Source organism: Dermacentor variabilis, chromosome 9 (genome assembly GCF_050947875.1).
Source record: "Dermacentor variabilis isolate Ectoservices chromosome 9, ASM5094787v1, whole genome shotgun sequence".
Taxonomy (NCBI): domain Eukaryota; kingdom Metazoa; phylum Arthropoda; class Arachnida; order Ixodida; family Ixodidae; genus Dermacentor; species Dermacentor variabilis.
In genome coordinates, this window is record NC_134576.1 from 49,780,034 (window position 1) to 49,803,098 (window position 23,065).

At 48.5% G+C, this 23,065-nt stretch overlaps 1 protein-coding gene across 1 annotated transcript in view; it reads left to right on the plus strand.

The window, feature by feature from the left end:
• The window catches only part of LOC142592664 (ATP-binding cassette sub-family C member 2-like), an 87,880-nt gene extending 66,427 nt beyond the window's left edge, over positions 1 to 21,453 (plus strand). Inside the window, exons 10-12 of the mRNA XM_075704230.1 lie at positions 5,674 to 5,840; positions 19,880 to 20,074; positions 21,241 to 21,453. Coding sequence (XP_075560345.1) covers positions 5,674 to 5,840; positions 19,880 to 20,074; positions 21,241 to 21,391 — 513 coding nt within the window. The 3' untranslated portion in view covers positions 21,392 to 21,453. The remainder of the gene's footprint in view (positions 1 to 5,673; positions 5,841 to 19,879; positions 20,075 to 21,240) is intronic.
• The last annotated feature ends 1,612 nt before the right edge of the window (positions 21,454 to 23,065 follow it).

Below are 23,065 nucleotides of genomic sequence, written 5' to 3' on the forward strand. Positions count from 1 at the left end.
CCAGCCTCGACGACATGGAGAGCATTCCCTCGCCTCAAAAGAGATCAAGAAACCAGCTGCAGTGGCCAAGAGTGGGTCCCAGTCCGCATCTTTAGTTGAAGTTGTGAGGCAGTGCGTACAGCAAAATCAAAAATCAGGATCTGTCCGACCTTCTGCGAGTTTTGTTTGAAGTCCTGCGTTCATATATTCAAGCGATGCGGACTGGCACCCTGAAGAGCTTCCTACAGCTCGTTCTTTCCTTTGAGTGCATGATTGCCGCCTTCGCAGCGACCTTTACCTTATAATATGGCTAGTCTTCTTCAACCTCGTGCAACTAAATATCACCGAAAAGGGCCGCTTATTATGCAATGGAACTGCGCTGGCATTATAAGTACATTAACAGAACTTAAATTATTTTTGAAAGATATGTGTGTTCCAGTATTGGCCCTCTCGGAGGCTGGCCTACCAAGCGGGAGATCTTTGGCTGGATATGTCGGCCACAAGAACTGCAGCATAAAGTCATTTCCCGCAGGAAGTGCTGCCCTTTACATACGAAGAGAGATTCCTAATGTGGCTTTGGACGTCACCGATCCTTGCACCGATAGTATTGAGGTAGCAGCTGTGAGGATACGGCTTGGCTTCCAAACTCTTTCTGTTCCATCCGTATACGTGTCTCCGCGGAAGAAGGTAGCAATGGACTTGTTTCTCCAACAGCTTTGTAACTGTTGCCCAGCGCCACGAATTATCTGCGGTGACTTAAATGCCCATCACTCTGTCTGGGGCGACCGGAACACAGATTTCTGCGGACGCAAGTTTGTAGAAGTTATCGACAGTTTGGATCTGTGCGGAGCCAATGACGGAAGTCCCACTTTCTTCCGGTCTCCAGACCCAGCCACATCTATAGACCTAACCTTGCATTCACCTGACGTCTGCGCGAAGTGGTCAACTGCACCTGACCGCATGGGAAGGGATCACTATCAAATCTTAGTGTTTACTGCCGACTTCCACATGCGCGGCTTTAAAATTAGCCATGTTGTTAATTGGGACAAATACAGGGAGCAACTTGCATGTGTTTCTGGTGATGTGACAGACAAAATGATTTCTCGTAAGATGGCTGCTACCACAGCGGTCAAGTTGCCTAATCATTTTCAGGCTCCGGATTTAAAACTAAGGAACCTTTTGCGCAGCGCGCAGAAGGGCGGAGCGACAACTGATGCGGAAGAAGAACAGCAGATCCTTGAAGACGACCTTTCATAGGCTTAACTCTGCCATTCGACGCCATACGAAGAAGCTCTGTAGGTCGCAATACGCGTCCTTCTGCGCTAGCTTGACTGTTTTCTCACCGATGACGAGAATTTGGCGAGACATTGGCAGTCTTGCTGGTGATTCTCGTCCTGGTAAACCTTTCGAAGCGCTTGCACTGCGCAAGCAGAAACCTCTCGTGTGCTTGGCAGAGGAATTTGCAAATACATTTGTAAGTGCAAGTTCAGGAATTCATCCCTGCGCTCTGCCTGCAACATCTACGTCTGTGGTGGACGCTCCGTTCACAATTCGAGAGCTACAGACAGCACTCAGCAGCCTGCGGCGTCGATGTGCACCAGGTCCTGACGGCATTACCAACCAGATGATGCAGAACCTACCTCTGGAACACCGGAAGATGCTCCTAAGCTATCTTAATTGAGTTTGGGAAACTGGCGACGTTCCTCCTTCATGGAAGGGGGCTTGTGTTCTCCCAGTGCTGAATCCCGGCAAAGAAATGACAGACTTGGCCGCGTATCGTCCTGTATCACTGACGTCGTGTGTGGCTAAGCTCATGGAGAAGCTGGCAAGTAGGCGTTTATCTTGGTGGCTCGAAGATAGAAGGGCTCTGCCAACATGCATTACTGGATTCCGAACAGGTTTAAGCGCGCAAGACAGCGTCTTGGACTTGATAGGCCATATTGAACATCATAGAGCTTTCGGCCTTTCAACGCTAGTTATTTTCCTAGACGTATCAAAGGCTTATGATAATGTCCTTCAGAGCTCAATACTAAATAGTTTGCAGGCCATGGGCGTACAGGGCTATCTTATGCGATTCATTCACTTATTTATCAGTGATCATAAAATATAAGTGTGGTTTGGAAGTACCACAAGCACTGAGTGGCAGGGCGGTATCGCGAGGTGTACCTCAGGGAAGTGTTCTTTCACCAACGCTCTTTAATGTTGTAATGGCTGGTCGTCCCGCTGAAGTGCAAAGACATTGCAGGCATGTCCACATGTCGATATATGTGGACGACATTTGTCTTTTGTTAACCGGATGTCAACACAAGCGTTTAGCTCTCATAGCTTGACAGGCATTACTTTCAGTTCAAAATTACCTTCAAGGTGTTGGGTTGACCCTCTCGGTGGAAAATCTGGCTTCATCATGTTTCCAGGTAGAGGAAGAAGGTATGCGCGGCTGAAGATAGACCTGGATCATCTTGCCTTCGTCAATTGACGCACAAGCGCTTTTTGGGCGTCATTATTGACTACCGTCTACAGTGGCGACGAGCTGTGGACTCGGTGGTGACATCACTAACTTCGCGTCTCAATCTGATCCGCAGAGTTGCAAGTGAGCAATGGGGAAATCACCCTTCTTCAATGATCAGGTTGCACGGTACACTGGCGACGAGTCGAATAATGTAACAGCTCCCTTTAATTTCCCACTCAATATCACAGCTGGAACGACTTGAGGTTTTGCACAGAAAGGGCCTAAGGGGGGCTCTTGGTGTACCGCAAGCTGCTCCGAACAATGCAGTACTTTATGGGTCTCTAACGAGACCTCTTAGCCTAGTCGCTTCACAAAAGCTATTGATGCAAATTGGCCACCTCATACAGGCGGTAGCCGGGCGAGCCCTTCTACAGCGCCTTCGAAAGAGATCTGAGTCCCAAGCGTACTTGGCACTAAATACTCTTGGTTACCTGGGTCTTGACGCTAGAGGTCAAACTAAGAGGTTGAAACCACCTTGGTCATTCGCGAGCCTCGGCTGTTCGTTGAAATTCTTCACGTTCGCTCTAAGCGGAGTTCTCCTTTGGCAGCAACGCGTTCGCTGGTACTGGAACATCTTGAGACTGAATATGCACGTCATCTTCAAAGTTTTACTGATGACTCTGTGGACAAGGTCAGAGGATCTAGTGCAGCTGCTTTTCACATTCCTTCTTTGAAGTATGATTGGTCTGTTCGCTTCACTGCAGTCGTGCCCTCCACAACGGCCGAAAGCGTTGCCATTGAGGCAGCTCTAAAGAAGCCACAGTTTTGTGCGCCTCAACCTGTTATCATTCTTACAGTTTCAAAATCTGTCCTTCAAAGGTTAAAGCACGGGTTCCCTACTGATGCCTTATGGCTTAGCTCCCTACTCTCGGTGCTCAATCTCCATATCAAAGCTTCTTCATACGTTTCCAATGGGTACCCTCGCACATAGGTATCATAGGCAACGATATGGCGGACAGCCTCGCCCTTAGAGCGCTGTTTGGGAATCCATTGAGAAAAGTGCCTCAAGAGGACAAGAGACTCTTCAGAGAAGCGGTGTTGTGCCACTTCAGTTCTTTGTGGAGCTCACCTCACAAGCCACGTGTGATCAACGGTCTCAAAGAAACCAAGCCACTTCACTGCTCCGCATTCGCACGGGCTCTGCTCGTACCCTGCGTGGATGTATAAGACTGGCCTGGCGTTGCCTCCATTATGCTCAACGTGTGGTGTGTGCGGTGACATAGAACATTACCTTATCTGCTGTACTCTGTATAACGAGGAAAAGAGTGTGCTATTCGGGTCCCTCAAGAAGACAGGAATTCCTCACAGTTCTCTTCAGGACATTGTTTTACCGCGCGGTAACCAGTTGTGTAGGAAGGGGGTCTCTCGCCTCCTTTTAAATTACCTGCTGGACACGGATTTGGCCTCCACATGGTGAACTTAGGAGTGACCAATTGTAGTTGTGAGGTCTGTGTCTGATTTATGTGATTTATTTATTTTAAGCGTCGCTACGGTGGAGCGATTGCCGGCGGCAACTGCAAGGCTAATCCCCCCAGTAGCCTACAACCACTCAACTCAACTCAACAACTCAACGGTCCCTCGAGTTCTGCGCTGCGAGTAATGTTCCATAGCGGTACGTGCTGCCCGAGCCAGCAGAGCGGCAGCAGCCTGCGGTGCCAGCGCGGCATGCCTTCGACGCCGTGCGCGACAAGGCACCCGCCCCTCACGCAACACCTGGCGCGCTAGTGCACCAGCAGGTGTTACCCTTTCCCCGCTCTGCTTCGTCGAGGCGCGCGCTCGTTACGTGGCGCCGCAGCCAATGTGAATTCATGTGTCCTTTTGCTGCTCCGGACGGATGCTCCGGATTTGACGCTTCCGCATCAATAACGACCAGCAACTGTCCCTTAGCTCAAATGGTTTGATTTATGAGGCGTTGGATCCCGAAGTGCTGCATTACCTTACTGAACGTACTACCGATCATTTTCGTGGGGCTTTTGACCGCTTACTTGTCTGAGAGTGTGCAGCACATCTAGAGCCAGACGATTTCTGTAAATTAACAATGAGCACAACTGAAACCTGGTAATTGCTGTACCAGTCCCCTCAATACTAAAAAAACAAAACTTTTTACGCGACTTCTTTAACACTGACCAATGCCTTAACTCTTGCGAATGACGCCCCTGAGTAATGATCTTAAGCTATGCGTGGGAGTATATACTGAATCAGGTGCTTTGAAGGCTGTCACAAATGTGTCCGCTGCTGTGGCTTACTTGTAGCGTTCGAAGTGCTTTGCCTTTAACACGCAGTGTGAGCTTGCATTAAGCCGGCAGTGAAATGTTATTGACCATTGTAACCTGCAATAACTTTCTCCTTTGAGCCTACAAGAGAGTTCAAAACAGCTGATGTATGACGCACAGCCCCACTATAAGGCTTGGCTTTCAATAGGAGGAAAAAATTAGCAGAGGTGACCTTATAATAAAATGTATAGGAAGACAGATGTTACTTACCCTTCAGCTGTGCTTTTCTTGGAACTCTGTGTGATTGCAATAGTCTCTGACAACAAGACCTTCTTTTGTATAACATATGTTGCATTTGTATAACTGTGAACGGTTAAAATAAGTGTTGTGTATTTTTCTTGCGTTCCCTTTCTCTTGTTTACGCTCCCCCTTATGTAACACCCGAACAGCCGTCTTTAAATGCTAATAAAGGATTATAATGATGGAAATTTGGGAACAAATAGAACGGAGCCTTTAGCCCGTACTAAAGAGATAATTTGTTGTATAAGGCCTCAAGAAAGGGTTCGAAAGGGCTGACATATACTATATATAACTTTTCTATACGTTCTTGCATTCTGCTTAGCAGAATTTAGCACAGGTAGCCTCCTGTAATAACGGTAAGAAAGACAGCACATTATTTAACGTAAACGCCTTTGACAATGGTTTTCTTTTTTTTTTTTGAAGGACACAATAAAGGTCTCTGCTGAGCTAGAAGTCAAAGAACTTTTTATATGAAACTGTCATCCATTATCGGCCATCACTGGAATGGTTGTGCTTTAACGCCAATAGCTATCAATAACAGTGAGTGCCTGAAGTGTTGCCAGTGAGGGAACGCTCTTATTTGGGACGTCTACGGGTCCTGTTTTCTACGTAGAAATACGCGTTTTGTTTTATAGCTGGGATGCACTCAGAAAAATTGTGTCATATTTTCAGGACCCAAGCATGGTTAGGGGCACACTGCGAATGAACCTGGATCCTACAAATTCCCACACAGACGAAGAAATCTGGCAAGCGCTTGAGAAAGCACACCTTGCCAAAGTAGTCGTCGGTGACGTCAGGGGGCTGCTTCTGGAGATTACGGATGGTGGCAACAACCTTAGGTGAGCAAGGTTTCTAGCTAAGCTGTTATAAAACTTATTTATAGTTATCGCCATAGCGCCACATATTTTAGATGTCATTCCAGCAAAAAATATATTGGCAAGTGAGGGCAGATGCTGTAGCACATTCGTACGACTATCGCTGAGAATGTCACAAACCGAAAAACTATATGTACTCGAAGAAAAGAGACAGTTGCGGTAACTCTTTTTTGGGGTGTACTTCAAGTGTACGCTGCGCTTTCACCATTTGTCGAGGTATCCGAAGGAGCACGTTTATTCTAGTTATGAACAAGCAGTGGAAGTGCAGTCCAATGTGAGACCAAACTGAAGAGTTGTAGCAACATGTTCTGATGGTGAAATTAGTTCTTACGATACCTCCGGGGAAGTAACTGCTCCAGGCTGCACGCCATCTCCGGTGTCTTCTGTGTTATTTTTTCTTCAATTTCAGCATTGCCTGACATTGCATGAAATGGTCTGACAATCGTGGCTACTGGGTTGCTACGACATTGTCAATGGGGATGCGCAACGCCGCCAATGCAACAAGTTTCTCATAATGGCTATACCTATTACATAAAAAAAACAAAGGCACTGCACGGACATAGTCAGGCTGTGATATAACGTATTAAAAATACGCGCGCGGCACAGCAAGACCCATAGAGGGCGTTCTTGTAGCGCATGTCTTGGGAGTGAGTTGTGCTGTGGTTCAGAAAGACTGAAAAGTGGGGGAGTTGCTACTCGTTCTTTCTATAATGTCACGCTAGACGCACTGTTACAGGTAAATGTTGTCGCAGAGCTCATCGAAGATGATTGTCAGGAAAGAGGGAGCGAAGAACAAAGCAAAATACAGTTTCCTACTTTGAGCTGGAGGAGGAACAAAAGGAAGAACAAAAGTAGATGAAAAATACAGAGCAGAAGAACATCAGGAAGAGAAGAACCCATGGGCAAGTCAAATCAAAACACGCTGAAGTATTTATAGTGGTTCGCCCAGGCTTGTGCGAAGGAATCGCACAATCTTCTTTGCTGACGATCGGCGAGGCTACATTTGAATTTTCTGTGCCCGAAATTATGATTGGTCGTCGTGCACACTTTTGCTCAGGGGATGCCAGCGCTGCACTCTGTATATCCAGTACATATATCGCCTTTTGAGCAGACGTAGTGTGCCGGTTGCCTAAGAATACACGGATGACGTTCGTCAATGACCGTAGCGCGAATACAGCATGTCTATCCGCAATTGGTATCTCACTAGCACTTGTGCTGCACGTAAGAGTAGGGGCAGCACGCTGCGATTCTTTGACAACCTTTGCGTACGATAGTGCCGGCCATTGTTTGGAACATCGGATACCGAAGCAGCGTCTGCTTTGGTATCCGATGTGCCCTCAATTTCGATGAGTACGCCGCTGGAGAGAATTACTGAAAATGTAGACGTCACCTTCGCAGCAGCCGTATTCTGCCTATGAGACTTCCCAACGTCGTCGGTGTTGGCGTCTCCATATGTCGAATTTTACAGCGAAGCTGTTAGCCTCCATTTGGTCAGGGTATTTCGTCACATCATCCTCACGAAAAAAAAGAGCATTCCGCGATTGAAGCGAAAAGTGGATATCTTCTTTGGTATCACATGTACAACATGCAGCACAGTATTAGTTTCACTAAATAGCAAGCACGAAACAAGCATCCAAACCACGTCATTCATGATAAGGCGCTCCTGGTAACAATGTGAAACACATATACATATCCATTTCCCGGTAAAGATTGCTGTTGCACAAGCTTCCGCGGCGGCAGCAGCTTGCGATGTGAGGAGTGACGTCACTAGCCTTTCGTATTGGTACGGAAGGATGAAAGAGAAAAGAGGAAGAAGAAGATCGCGGCACGCTGGCTGCTCTGTGTTGTTGGCGGCCAGCTATCTTTACTCTGACTCATTATGTATGTATGTATGTATGTATGTATGTATGTATGTATGTATGTATGTATATATATATATATATATATATATATATATATATATATATATATATATATATATATATATATATATATATATATATATTGACACGTGTACATGTTGATCTTTCCCGGGTGACCATGTTTCACCGCTTAACAAATGCTATCGCACAGCGCATGACGCGCCTGTATTTATAGGAAGTTTTTGGAATGTTATCGATGCTTCTATCCGTTGTCTGTTCTCGCCGAACATTGTGGTATCTGATTTCATCGCGTGACTCGAATGGTGTAGAACTTTGTGGAAGACACGCGGGTCCCAGCGATTAGTCTGGAAGATTCGACGACTGCTGTATAAAAGCCGACGCGCTTGACCCGCTGATCAGATTTTCGACGATCGCCGACCGTGTTCGCCGCTATCGTTGTGCTATAAGTGTAGCCTGTTTCTGTGGGCACAGGTTCGCCTAATAAAAGTTAGTTTTGTCTTTCACAGTACGGCTACTGTGTTCTTGAACGCCACCACCACGTGACAATATATATATATATATATATATATATTATTCTATGCTCCCAACATCCCCTAACATATTGGTGAGAGCTGCGGGTTACCACGGCTGGAAACGGGGCTCCGCAGTGGACGTCGCATCACCGTCCGCTCCATGAATGACGGTGAGCACTCGGGATCAACGTCATTGCCGCCACCAACGTCACCATCTCCCGCTACGTCGCTGTCCCCTTTAGATGTGGTTGTGCAACCGAAGGATCCCAGAACTTTCTGGTGGACTGATGGCGCCGATGTTGAAGAGTGGGTTGGTATGCGCGAACGTGTGAGTGGAATCAACAGATGGGACCCTACGCTTATGCTAGCTAACATGTCGTTCTACCTAAAAAGCACGGCAAAGGTGTGGTACGAAAACCATGAAGAGGAGCTAACCAGCTGGGACCAATGCAAAGAGAAATTGACAGATTTGTTTGGCAAACCTGCCAGCCATAAAATTGCCGCAAAGCCGGAGCTAGCCCCCTGTACCCCATCCCCCATGGAGTCCTATGTCTCATACATTCAGGACGTGCTGGCACTTTGTCGTAAAGCCAATCACGACATGGCAGAATCTGAGAAGGTCAGTCACGTGCTTAAGAGTATTGCTGACGACGCATTTAATCTGCTCATGTGCAAGAGCTGCTCTACAATTAATGCAATCATCAAAGAGTGCTGTCAATTCGAGCAGCCCAAAAGCCGACGCATCTTGCAACAACTCGCCAGACTTCCCAATACTGCTGCAACGTCGACGTGTGAAGATCAACCCACACAGCAGCATTCGTCGCCATCAGAGGACGTGGTGCGAATCGTTAGACGTGAACTGTATGCGATGGCGCCCGCAGCTTTCTGTTCGCGTAGCCCTGATGCTACCACATTTTCAGTTCCCCTCGTACAAGTCATTGTTCGCCAGGAACTTGAAAACATTGGCTTACAGTCTGTGTGTGCTGTCGCCAATTCCAGAGCTAACAAACGCCCTTCTACTTTTCTCACTCCACCCGACGCTTCTCTCCGCGTTATCGCAACCCGACTGAGTGTATAACTGCGGACGACCAGCTGATATGTTTCACCTGTCGCCGCTTTGGTCATGTCGCCCGATTCTGTCGCAACTCATGGCCCTCGACACCTCGCACGCCGACCAACCTGAGCCGTTTTGATGGAAATGCCGGCAATGTTTCGCCAACCGCCGAGTCTAACGGTGCCGACAACCCCTTCGGAAAACTAGGAAACGCAGCCCTCGGAGGTGGCGCTACATTACCGATTGCTGCAGCAAATACTCTGTCTGTGCCCACAAGGAGAAGTGTAATTCACGTTAAAATAGACGGTGTACCTGACCAAGCACTCGTCGACACTGGAGCCCATGTATCTGTGATGAGTGCTAGCCTACGCAGACGTTTAAAAAACGTCCTCACCCAAGCACCTGCCCGAGTGCTTCGTGCGGCTGACAGCGGCATGCTGGTTGTTCTTGGAAAGTGTACTGCGCGTTTAAGTACAGCCGGCCGCCCCACTTCTGTACTCTTTGCTGTGATCGACAACTGCCCTCACGGCGTTATCCTTGGATTGGACTTTTTATTCATTCATTCTGCTCTCGTCGACTGCGCGACCGGCGTTGTTCAGTTGGAACTGCCTCAAGTCGCCGATGTTCTGAGCACCACTCCCCCGCACTTGTGTTTGCTTCACGATGTGCGTCTGTCACCCGAGGCAGTTACTTACGTTACTTTGACCGCCCAGCCACAGTTTCCTGACGGGGAATATGTGCTTCGCCCCATCATCCACGTGCTTTTTAACCGGAACGTTGTCGTTCCACATACGCTGGTCGCGATTACTAATAACGACGTCGTTCTACCGCTTCTGAATTTCAGCCCGTGTCTCCAAGCGATTACGGCCAACATGTTCTTGGCCATTGTTTCTAATGGTTCCGAATTTGATATTGAGAGTCTGAATGGCGAGAGTTATTTATTAGAACCTATTGCAACACACAGCTACGGTTCCTTTACGTATGACTCCGCGAAAACGATAGCACCTGGTCCCACCTCTGCACAGGCCACGGACATAGGTCTCCTGCTTGAAACGTGCATTGACATCTTTCATTTCGGCCACAGGCCTTTAGGCTAAACATCTGTTGTTCAGCACCGTATAAACGCTGCAGACGCGAATCCCATTCGTCGACGTCCCTATCGTGTATCGCCTGCTGAACGTCGAGTCATCGAATTAGAAGTGGACAAAATTCTCCGCAAAAGGGTCATCGAGCGATCAGCCAGTCCTTGGGCTTCCCCTGTCGTCCTTGTGAAAAAGAAAGATGGTACCTGGCGTTTTCGTGTCGATTGGATTGGATTGAAAAAACTTTAATAAAAGTCCTGCAGGACGCACGTCAGCGCGCAGTGGGCGTGTCCCACGCAGGGACTGACAGGGAGTACCTGGCGGCCGCTGCGCGAGCCTGCTGGACGGCCCATTGCTGGTCTTGTAGGAGCGGCCTTCATATGGTCTTCTCCCACTTGTCGGAGGTAGAGTCGGGCGGAGCGTTTCTGCACTCCCAGAGCACGTGTGCGAGTGTCACCTTGACCCCGCACGAGGGGTACGCATCGTCTGGGTAGACGTCCGGGTAGATGATGTGTAAGGTGGCGGCGTTTGGATAGGTATCTGTCTGTTATAAGCGTAGCGTTAGCGCCTGCGGCCTGTTTAGTTTGGAGTGTGGGGGCGGAAAGAGGCGTCGTCCCAAGTAAATGTGTTTGGTTATTTCACTGTAGGTTACTGGGGCGGCCCTGTTCGCCTCCAACTCATCGAGACGTGGTTGCCCGGGGGTGACGGCGCGGTCGGTAAGCGCGCGCGCAGCGTCGTGGGCTGTCTCGTTGAGGTTGGGCGGAAAGCCCGGGATCCGACCCAGGGGGGCGGCAAACCAAATGACGGTCTGGTGTTTGAGGGTGCTTGAATCAGCGCCGCAGAGGACGCGTAACGCCTTCACAGAGACGACTCCTCTATTCGAACGCTTTGATCCCCGGTCTTGAGTCGCTGAATATTGTCGTTCGCTTATCGTCCAGCATTGCCAGGGCTATGGCCACTTGCTCCGCCACCTCGGGATCACGTGTGCGTACCGTGGCGGCGTTTGAAGTCCGTTGCGAGGACGAGACCGCTACCGCGGCGAAGGCTCGGTTGCATCGGTAGGCGGCGGCGTCCACGAAAGCGACGTCGTCCGCTTTCTTGTTTATTCGTTTGAGGAACGCGGTGGCCCGGGCTAGGCGCTTGCCTCGATTGTGTTCCGGATGGATGTTTCGCGGAATGGGTGCGATCGTGATCAGGTCGCGGAGCTCGCGGGGAAATAGCGTAAGCTCCGGTGGATACTGGGTGTTCGGTGGGAAGTACCCGAGCTCGCGCAATATGTGACGGCCGGTCTTCGTCATCGTCAGTCGTATCATCCGCACTCTCTCCTGAGCCTCAGCGATCTCTTCGAGGGTTTTGTGCACCCCGCGCTCGAGGAGTCGATAGGTCGGCGTCGTGATCGGGAGCCCAAGGGCCCGCTTCACTACCTTTCGGATGAGTGTATTGAGCTTGTCACGCTCCGATTGTTTCCACTTATGCATTGCTGAGACGTAGGTGAAGTGACATAGGACGAATGCGTGTACGAGACGCAGGAGATTGTCTTCTTTGAGGCCGTGGTGACAGTTGGCCACCCTGCGTACAAGTCGTATTGCGTTATCCGTCTTTGTCGCCAGCTTGTGGACCATTTGGATGTTTGATCCGCCCGCCTGGATAATCATTCCGAGTACTCGGATGGAGTCGACCCTGGGGATTGGGCGACCGTCTCTGGTGCAGACAGTGATGTTGCGCTCGGTCGGTGGTTTCCATCCCTTAGGCCTTTTGCCTTGTCGTTTTGGGCTGTACAACAACAGTTCCGATTTGGCGGAGGAGCACTTGAGGCCCATGTGGTCGAGGTAGGATTAGGCAGTTTCGACTGCCTCCTGCAGAGCGGATTCGATAAAGCCGTCCGACCCCGCGGAGCACCAGATTGTGATGTCGTCCGCGTATACCGTATGGTTGAGGCCTTGTATCTTCGACAGACGTTCCGAGAGCCCAATCATCACCAGGTTGAACAGCGTCGACGACAGGACGGAGCCTTGGGGTGTGCCACGCTGTCCGAGCTCGACTTCTTCCGACGTGAGGTCTCCGGCACTGAGCACGGCTTTGCGACGGGTTAGGAAGGAGCGGACGAACTCGTAGAACCGTAGCCGGAGCCCTAAGGCCGTGATCGCCTTTAGTATTGCCGAGTGCTGGATGTTATCGAAAGCTTTCTCCAGGTCAAGGCCGAGTATGGCGCGGGTGCCCCAAGTAGCCCCGGCGTCTATGATCTGGTGTTTCAGAAGAAGCATCGTATCCTGAGTCGAGAGCCCGGGTCGCAAGCCGATCATGTGGTGTGTGTAACAGTCCTGGTCTGCGAGATATCAGCCGACTCTGTTGAGTACGACATGCTCCGCCACCTTACCCACGCACGACGTGAGCGAGATGGGGCGAAGGTTATCGACGCCAGGCGCGTTGCCCGGTTTCGGAATGAGGATCGTCTGGGCGAGTTTCCAGGCATCAGATAACTCGCCCCGCCCCCACACATCATTGATGGCGCCCGTGAGGTAGATGACCGAGGGGTCGTCTAAGTTCCGCAGGAGCTTGTTGGTTATGCCATCGGGGCCCGGGGCGGAACGGCCGTTTAGTTCGTGGAGAGCCCGGCGTATCCCTTCGACGGAAAATTCGGCGTCTAGGAGGCTGTTGTCGGTACCTGTGTAATCGGGATGTAGGGTCGGCGGGCCTGTGGGTATCGGAAGGTACGTATGCACGAGTGTTTTGACGATGTCATCCGGCGAAGCGGTGCCTTTGGCCTGGTTAAGGACTTTGGTGAGCCAGTGGAGCTGGTTCGTGCGGGTGTTGGTATCGTCGAGCAGGTGTTCGAGGAGGTTCCACGTCTTCCCGTTGCGGACCTGTCCGTCGACGGAGTTACACACCTCGTCCCATTGCGGTTTGGATAGGGTGCTGCAGTGTTCCATTATGGTCGGTTTCAGTTCTGCAATGCGTTTGCGGAGCCTGCGGTTGAGACGCTGGCTCTTCCATCGTGTCAGTAGAGACTGTTTGGCTTCGAGCAAGTGGGCGAGGCGGCTGTCCATCTTCTCGGTTGGCATATCCGTGCTAAATGTTTTCGTGGCCTTAACGACGTCGGCCTTGAGCTGAGCCGTCCACGTCTCGAAGTTCGGGGCAGTGTCTGGAGGGAGTCGTGAGGCGCGAGTCTAGCGAAAGAGGTCCTAGTCGATCCACGTGCGCGACCCACGTGACGTCGATTATCGCCACTTAAACAAAATCACGCGAAAACACGTCTACGCACTATCACGCATTGATGACTCCTTGGACTGCTTGCACGGAGCTAAATACTTCTCGTCCATCGAGCTTCGATCCGGCTACTGGCAGATTTCAGTTGATGAAATCGACCGCGAGAAGAAGGCCTTCATCACGCCGTGTGGTTTCTATTAGTTCAAAGTCATTGCCTTTGGCCTATGCAATGCTCCTGCGACATTTGAACGTATGATGGACTCTCTTCTGCGATGCTACAAATGGACCACCTGCCTCTGTTACCTTGACGACGTTACTATTCTTCTCCCACGTTCGGCAGCCACCTTACGTGAGTGACTCGCTGCTATTCTTGCGGTCTTCCGAAAAGCCAGCCTCTAACTGAATTCCTCCAAGTGCCAATGCAGGGACTATCAGATTACCGTGTTGGGACACCTCGTTGACGCATCCGGTGTCCAACCAAATACGGAAAAGTTCACACCGTACGCAGTTTCCCTGTGCCACGCTCTGCTTCTGACATGCCCTGCTTCGTCGACCTGTGTTCTTACTTTCGCCATTTCGCCCAAAACCTCGCCGACTTTCCTCTGCACTTGACAGATGTAAAGAAGAACACGCCATCCTGATGAGGCCCGGAACAGGCTCACGCGTTCGCCGCTCTCATCGGATTTCTGACCACACCTTCAATACTTGCCCACTTTGATCCATCTGCACCGACCGAAGTCCACACTGACGCAAGTGGCCATGGCATCGGCGCTGTTTTAACCCAACAACAGAATGGTACCAAGTGCGGGATAGCATACGCCAGCCGCCTGCTGTCACCTGCCGAGAGAAATTACTCCATCACCGAGCGCGAGTGCTTGGCTTTAGTTCGGGCTGTCGTCAAGTTCCGGCCATATTTGTACGGCCGCACGGTTGCGTTCGTTGCAGACAACCACGCGCTCTGCTGGCTGTCTTCCCTCCGGGACCCGACAGGATGGCTTGGTCGCTGGGCTTTGCGGCTCCAGGAATTTTCGTTTGTTGTCAACCATAAGTCTGGACGCCTCCACAAAGACGCTGACTGCCTCTCGCGTCACCCCGTGGATCCTCCCAATCCTGTTGCTCATGATCCGGTGACCTTCGTGCTGTACTTGACTGACATGACCGACATGCGCGCTGAACAACAACGCGACGCATCCTTACAGTCCATAATCGCAGGAGCGCAATCTGGCAGCACCGACGGTACGTGCCGCATGTTCGTGCTGCATGACGGCATCCTCTACCGCCACAATATCAACCCTGACGGCCCTCATTTGCTCCTTGTCCTTCCTCGTCATAAGCGATCCGTCGCTCTCGAACAACTTCACAATGCACCGATGCCGGGACACCTTGGCGCTTTGCGTACAAACGAACGCGTACGACGCCGGTTCTTTTGGCCGGGTTTCTACCGCTCCGTGCGTCGTTATGTCGCAACTTGCGAATTGTGTCAGCGCCGGAAGAAACCTCCCTTGCCACCTGTCGGACGACTCCATCCAATTGAAGTTCCCTCTGAACCCTTCCTTGGCGTAGGCCTTGACCTGCTTGGCGCTTTTCCGACCTCGACTACAGGGAATAAGTGGATCACCGTCTCTACTGATTACGCGACACGCTCGGCGATAACAAAGGCGTTGCCGACCAGTTGCGCAACAGACGTCGCCAGTTTTCTCCTCTACGACGTCATTCTCCACCACGATGCACCTCGACAGTTAGAGACCGCGGCCGTTCGTTCTTGTCACGAGTTGTCGACGACCTCCTCCGCTCTTGTGCCACTAAGCACAAGCTGTCGACCGCCTACCACCCACAAACGAACGATCTTACGGAACATCTCAGCCGAACAATCAGAGATGTCGATGTGCGTCTCCAACGATCACCGCGACTGGGACGCCACGCTGACCTACGTGACGTTCGCGTATAACTCGTCCCGACATGACACCACAGGATATTCACCCTTCTATGTTTTGTATGGTCGCAACTCCACATTACCGTTTGACACCATCCTCCCTTCTGTGTCACGTGTTGCAACTGAGCACGCTCGGGAAATCATTGATCGCGCTCACATGGCACGTCAAGTCGCCCGATCTCGTTTATTAGCCTCGCAGCATATACAAAAAGAGCGTTACGACCGGTGCCATCGCGATGTTAAGTTCGCGCCAGGTGCTTGGGTGCTCCTTTTGTCACTGTGTTGTTGAGTTGGCCTCTCCGAGGACCTTCTCCATAGCTACATAGGGCCTTATGAAGTCCTACGTCAAGTTAACGACGTAAATTACGAGATTGCGCCGCTACAGTTTGATTCATCCTGAAGTCGAAGCCTGTTGACGTCGTCCTCGTTTAGAGGCTGAAGCCATAATTCATTCGTAATTCTTCGCCTAACATGAGCCGAGACGGCGCTTCACCACCCGGGGGTCCTGTTACGGAAGGATGAAAGAACAGAGGAAGAAGAAGATCGTGGGACGCTGGCTCCTACGTGTTGTTGGTGGTCAGCCATCCTAACTACTCTGACTCATTTTATATATATTTATCGTAAATACAATCTTCTATACTCCAAGCATGCCCGTAGCAATATATAAAAAAGCAGCCTAGCAACTAATTTCATTGGTGTTGCGGCACCGCTATGGGTAGGCAAGACATAGGGCTCCGGAGGAGCAATGTGAATAGGAGGAGCCGCAAAAGGAAAAAACGGCAATACGATTAGTGGCGGCTTGCTGCATGCCAAAGTCTGTACCGCGTGGTACGGATCGTGTTTGTATTTAGTCTTGGCCGCGAATGTAGAGAAAGTGGTCGCGGAACCCATCACAGTGTACCACAGCTAACACAAAGCGATTGTCACTACCATTAATCTAAAGCAATAAAGCACTGCATACCCCCTTCAGCAGTTGTAGGGATGGTTTTCAACAGTTTCGCTTCATATCCACTTTCGCAGGGCCGGGTTGACGAGTAAATTTTTTTTCTGCACCATTTCTCTGAGGATAGCGTACTTGTTTGAGGGCAGCCTTTAGAAGCGGCGTCATGCGAGCCATTGCAGTTCGAGCACTCGAAGATGGTTTCACGGCAAATGTATTTTGTGTACATGTTCTGCGCACACGATGCAGAAAGCATTCAGCCTGCACACACGGCCTTGTGGCACTGAAGTGGTTTTAGAAGAAATCGGCGCCTAAGCCAAATGAAGCTTAGGTGTACATCGCTATAATTCATCAAGACGCCTGCTTACAAACAAAGTCCACTCTGTGATTTGAAACGCAAGCAAAAACAAGTCGATCTGTAGGAAGTGTGTCGAACAGACCAGCAGATGGTGCGCATCGTCTCTTTCTTTCGAAAAAAGAACTCGTTCATTGCTACCTTTCCACCGCAATGACACGCATAATACACAAAATAATCATTTAGACTTCCGTCTTTTTCTTGTCATTTTCGGGCTTGTGCGCAGTGGCATCAAGACTAATTTGAGAACTACAAGGCATTAAGTGCATGTCGTGATAGGAGACACCCTTTCGCTTCAAGCCTGAACATGGATCGGCTGTTTCTCGGCGCCGCCGCTAGGTGGCGAGCATTTACTTGGAGGCGATTGGAAGATTGGTGGAAGAAAAGTGGGGAAACAGCAAAATACGGAGACGTACAACAACAAAGTTCACAATAGGGGGTCAGAAAATTTGGTAGTGGGAATTCATCTTGCGGTTTTCTTTCTTTTTCTTTTTTTCTTTTTTAGCCTAGGTAGGACATTAGGCAGTATAATAGCAACAGCTTGGTGGTGCAACCCACGGCCCCATTCCAAAGGGGACGCTCATAACATCCATCCATCCATCGCAAATAGCTGCTAAGCAGGACGCTTTGGGCTCAAGTTCCCAATCGAGATCAGTGGACAGACGCTCCTGGATTATTTCACGGGACATCGTGTCTTACTATTGCGAATGACAAGTGCGAGCGCCATATGATAGTTCTTGCACATAATTCCGCAACAAAGGCATGTGAGTCGTGTCGAATAATGTAAGCAGCTAGCTCTGCCTCAAAGCGCACCATGAACGTAACGCAGCGCAGCCAATACATGCCTTGTTGCGGCGAGCAAGAACCAGGTAAACCTCCGAGTTCAAATTTGCCGGTCACCAAATTCAAGTCACCGATCGTCAAATGTTCGAAAAGATGAAGTAGCGGCAAGAAGTTGTCTGATGTATTGTCCCGAAATATTATAGCACGTGAAATCTTGGGTATAAATTGAAGCAGCGCGAAGACGACGAGGGCGGTGTGGAAACAAACACGGCAGGACGAGCGCTAAACTACGAACTCAAAATTTTCTTGAATAAAAAACCAGCTTTAAAGCCTGTCAAAAAACGCTAACAAGAACCAAAAGGTTGATGGGCACGCGTACAGTCCACAATTGTACAGGGGTTTACCTAAAAAAAGTGTGTCTCAAGTTTTATTAGACCGAATGACGCTGCGCTGACACATTTATCCTCTGGTTTAGCAACGCGGTAAGCTTCTACAATGTCTCTTTATTTTTGTGTGTGCATTTTGCGAGCAAAAAACAAAAACATATTGTCTTGTGACACTATAAGTTTGTGAAGCACGCTTTTGGGTTTTGTTGGCGTTTTTTGGCATGGTATAAAGATGGTTGTTCCTTCAATAAAATTTTCAGTTGAGACTTCAGTGCTCGTTCTGTTGCTCGTTTTTGATTCCTCTCCTCGTCTTTTTCGCGCTGCTTCAAGTTGTGTTCAAAATCAACGAACTCGGCAAATCAACTTGTTGAAAATTTGAATTCTAGAATTTTCGTTCCTACAAAGTTTTCTGCCCAAACGTTGGCATAATCAATCAGCTGCGCTTCGAGGTTGTGACTTCAGATGCATTGCAAAGCATATGATTTTGTTGCGCTTTCTATAAAACCATACACAACAATTATAAGCTATTTTTCAAGTTTTCCAATGTGTACACGAAATAAGAATTGAACAATTTCTGGTATTGCAGGACTTCGTCTCCTGAAAAGTTGCGGCACGTTCATACTAATCGAATGATGTGTCGTTTACTCATTCTTTCTTAACAGTGTCAACATATTTATTCAAGCGTACAGTAACGATTCATTAGCTTAATAATTTGTTGATTACTTATACGTTATTCTGTATTGTTTTTTGCTTTACTTCGTTATGCATCATATCACTTTGTTGTAAAACATGGTTTGCAATTCACACGCGTTTAAAGGAAGTTTTTAACGTATTTTCGCTATTTTTCCTTGTCATCGTTATCACGGCAGTTCTACCAACTGGCGGGCATCCTCTTGTGTTGCAATTTTCGTTTCAGAGCTGCTGTGTAAAAACTAGACCACATACTAGACCACTAACGCAATTCAATGCAAAACATCTGCGCTCTGGCTCTGAAGTGCTTCACAAAGTTTAGAACTTCAGAAGTTCGCCCTTATATTAACTTTTGCGCTAAAATGAGTGTTACGACAACTATAGTACAGCTAACAGTCCTGATTTTTAGAGCTGGTGATTCATTTTCCATGTAGTTCATCTTTAAGTGTGTCCTGTGCAAACCCACTAACGCTTTCTTTTTTTTTTAAGGCAGACAAGTATTGTGCGTTCAAAAAAAATAATTTTGTCACATAAAGCAGCCAAAGAAGTCGCGTCACTTCGGAGTACGCGCATCGAAAATTTTAGGTGGTGTTTGTTAGTATCCTGATGATGAATGTGGTGTTTTCTGGATCAAGGGCCAAATGTGGCCAAAGAGCGCCAGTATCCTGCCACAATGCGAAAATATATGTTTAACAACTTTTTGTAGTGTTCTTAAACTACCTATCAATAGCAATTTTAGAGGTTAAGTGAGACCAATTATTGGCAAACAACAAATTTGTTATATGTGAGCCTGAAGGAGATTAGTTTAGGTGTCCACGAGATTGATGTAGTACACGATCTCTATGCGTTCCCCCTCATTACCATATCGTGACGGCGCAACCACACGGTCGACGCACGCAGACATGAGCACAAAAGTTATCTCTAGTGATCTTAATATCAAGCTCTAAATCGGCAGACATACAAGTGTTTGAAGGTTACAGGAGTAGTTGTTGGCCGCCTAATCTACTGTTATCTATGTGACCTCAATATTCATTGTCTCCTGGGCCCCGTCAAGCGGTTTTCTTGCAGCTTTTAGCCCGGGAGTCCAGCCAGGATTTCTGACGTCACGGCTCAAAGCGCCTCTATCCTCCGTCGAAAGAGAGGTATTGATTCTCTAATTGCAATTGCCCGCCTCGCAGTGTTGGACAGCGGCAGCTGGTGTGCCTGGCCAGGGCCCTCTTGCGCGCATCCAAGATTCTTCTGCTGGACGAAGCGACGTCACAGATGGACGGCGACACAGACCGCCTGATCCAGGTGGCGCTGAGGGAGGCCTTCGCAGACTGCACGCTCCTCACCGTCGCACACCGCATTCACACAGTCCTCGACTACGACAGGTGAGACGGAGGCGCGATTCCGGTGTTTAAGGTTACAGGAGTTGTGTGACCCACATGTGTGACCCACATGCGAACTCGATGCGTAGGCACCTGACGTTCCTCTCAGCCGCGTGACCGTGATACACTACACGGGAGACCTCCAGACTTTTTTGCTGTTATAGCGTTAACTCGTGAAAGGTTTGGCGCACTGGTGACAATGAGATGCGTTGTGACCGTGTACAATTAAGGTGAGATTGCCTAGTTCGATGTACCTTCTTCTTAGTATTTCTGCATGCGAGTTACAACGCGAGTTACATGCTGTGGATTTCCATCGGTGATTCTGTAGATGGTATTTCTGTTGTGCTAAAGATACAAGTCGCATTTTAGATGTTTGACGTAAGATGTGTCGCCTAGCTAAACGGGAGCGCCAGGTACGCATGTCACTTACAGCTATAGACCACTACCTCATTTGCCCTGAAATTTCACGCACCGACCGCATTTCGTAGTGGGTTCAATTTATTACCACGTTTGGACGCATTACTTGCAGGTTTCATAGGCAACAAAATAAGAACTGCACGACATCTGCGGTGAGGCCATAGTAAAATCGCCCAATCTACTCGGGTGGGTCGGCCATGAATCGGGCGATGCCAGGGTAAAAAAAATAAATAAGCAGGGTAAAATAATTTAAACGAAATCAGTAACGATGCGTTCTCAAATTAAAGGTTGGATGATCATATGAAGTGAAAGTAAATAAATGTTACAGTAAACAAATACAAAAATGCTAAAACATAGAGCATTGATCAGCATGCATCTATTCTTGTCTCGCACACTGGAGAGGATCACAACCCTTGCCACTCGGTAGCCATTTTTTCGTCAGTCCTCCGTAATCGGTATGTGCCACTCTGACTCGAGGGGCATAGAATCCTTGCATCTATTTGTTCTGTAACGTGTAGCTCTCTTTGTGTAAATTAGGTGAAATTTGGCAGAGTGCATATTGTGATGTGCGTTATTTCGGCGTCCCGTATGATATAAGCTCTATCCGTGCAAGCCGACTCTTCGTTATCGTTGCGAGCCCCCACACAGTAATGACCTCGGGCAGAAGTTAGGTCACGAATGCATACAAGTAATAAACATCTTGAGCGTTGTCTGTAGTTTTTTCTTTTTTTTTTTCATTTCCTCTCTTGCAGAATACTCGTGCTCGAAGACGGGAAAGTTCGAGAGTTCGACTCCGTGCAAACGCTGCTTTTGGACACGTCTTCTGTCTTCTACAGGATGGCTGCTGAGTGCGGCATTTACAGCGCTGGAAGGGAGCCAGATCTAATCAGTACTTGCTTGTGACAGACTGATGTCACACCTGTTGTTATGTTTTTTAAGTTCGGTAATAAAGTTTGTCTTCACATTGCGTTAGGTGTTAATTATGATAACCAACCTTATAAGCTCCTAGAAAACGGCGCAAATAATATTTGACAAATGACATGTCTTCGGTAATCTGCTTCCAAACGCACTGCAAGCGTTTTTCTCGGTTTTACCACCACTAGTGTTGCGCGCCCATTGCTACCACCCTTCTCTCTCCCCCATCTCTCTCTTCCCCTTGTCCATTCCCCCAGCGTAGTGTAGCCAACCGGACTCTTGACTGAGTAATATCCCTGCCTTCCTCATCTCTCTCTGCTTCTCTCTCTCTCACCTACACTCTGGATGTGAGTAGCATGAATAAACATAAACAGATCATTAACAGAAACGATGCCTCAAAAACGTGCGTATGCCAAAGCTTTCACTGTAACGTAGATATAAAGTACCGAAGTAGTAGTAAAAGCAAGAAATATATATATATATCGTTTTTTGCCGGATGGCTGAATTACCCATCTCCATCCGAAGTGTTTGACCCTATCAGTGGTTTTATATGGGTTTTAAATTCCGTGCATCGGGGTCAGTTCGTGCAAACGTATGATTTTTGTACGTTTCTGTGTTATCGTGTGAAACGTTAAAACCGACGACCCTGAACGACTTTTTAAAAGCAACACACTCAATAAAGTGCAACTAAGGAACTGAGAAAAGGTTAAGGGGCAGGGACGCGGCACAATATTGCCGCTTGTAATACTGACATCATGCAGAGGTGCGGTAGTTTCAACCCTGTAACGCCTAAATGCAGTTCTACCCCAAGTAACGTTATAAAAACTTGTCCGGCTTTATTTCTCGGCATGCAGAGTAGATTTACATGCAAAAAACAACGAAATAGCTATTTAGGTATGAACTAGATAATATCGCAGTTATTTAATCGGCAATTGCTTTGCTGAAGTGCCCGCAACTGAGCACTCAGACGAGTGTATCAAAAATAGCACCATAGGCTTTTCCTTAAGCCTTCCATACTGAAATGAGAACACTGAGGCATCAAAATAGCGTATAGTATGCATGATGCGATTGGTATAACAGGCTTAAGCAAATGTAGCACAAGCACACGACGCCAATTTTCCCGGAATACATCTGCCGCCTGTTCTATTTTGTTCTCCCTTAGATAGTTTGTTAATTTTGCGACGTTTTATTTATCTGTATTTATACTCAGTTTATTATCATGTAATAGTGGAGCTCTTTTCTAGATGCCTTTATTCCTTTTCGATGACCTTCGCGTCGAAGGCAAACTAACCTAAGCAGACTTATCGAGAAAGGTTGAGGCCTTGCTGCCATTGAGTTCGGTGTGTGTCAGTGAGTGAGGGAGTGGCTTTATTAAAAACTAAATGAATGAAAAGAAACAATACGAAAATGCACTTACACATGGATCCATTGCCCAAGCATGAAAATTATTCATGAGTCCGTTGTTCCTACTAGAGCCGCACAGGCTCATGCAGACGGGCCCGTGTAGACGGGCTTAGTGTAGGACGAACACCATTCTTTATAGGCCTTATCGTCTGCGCCGCCGAAAGACATTCCCTGGAAGGCCTTCTCTCTATGGGCGGCCAACGCTCGGCAATAGAAAGCCTAAAGCTACCTTCACAAGCTATTCTGCATAAAAATAGT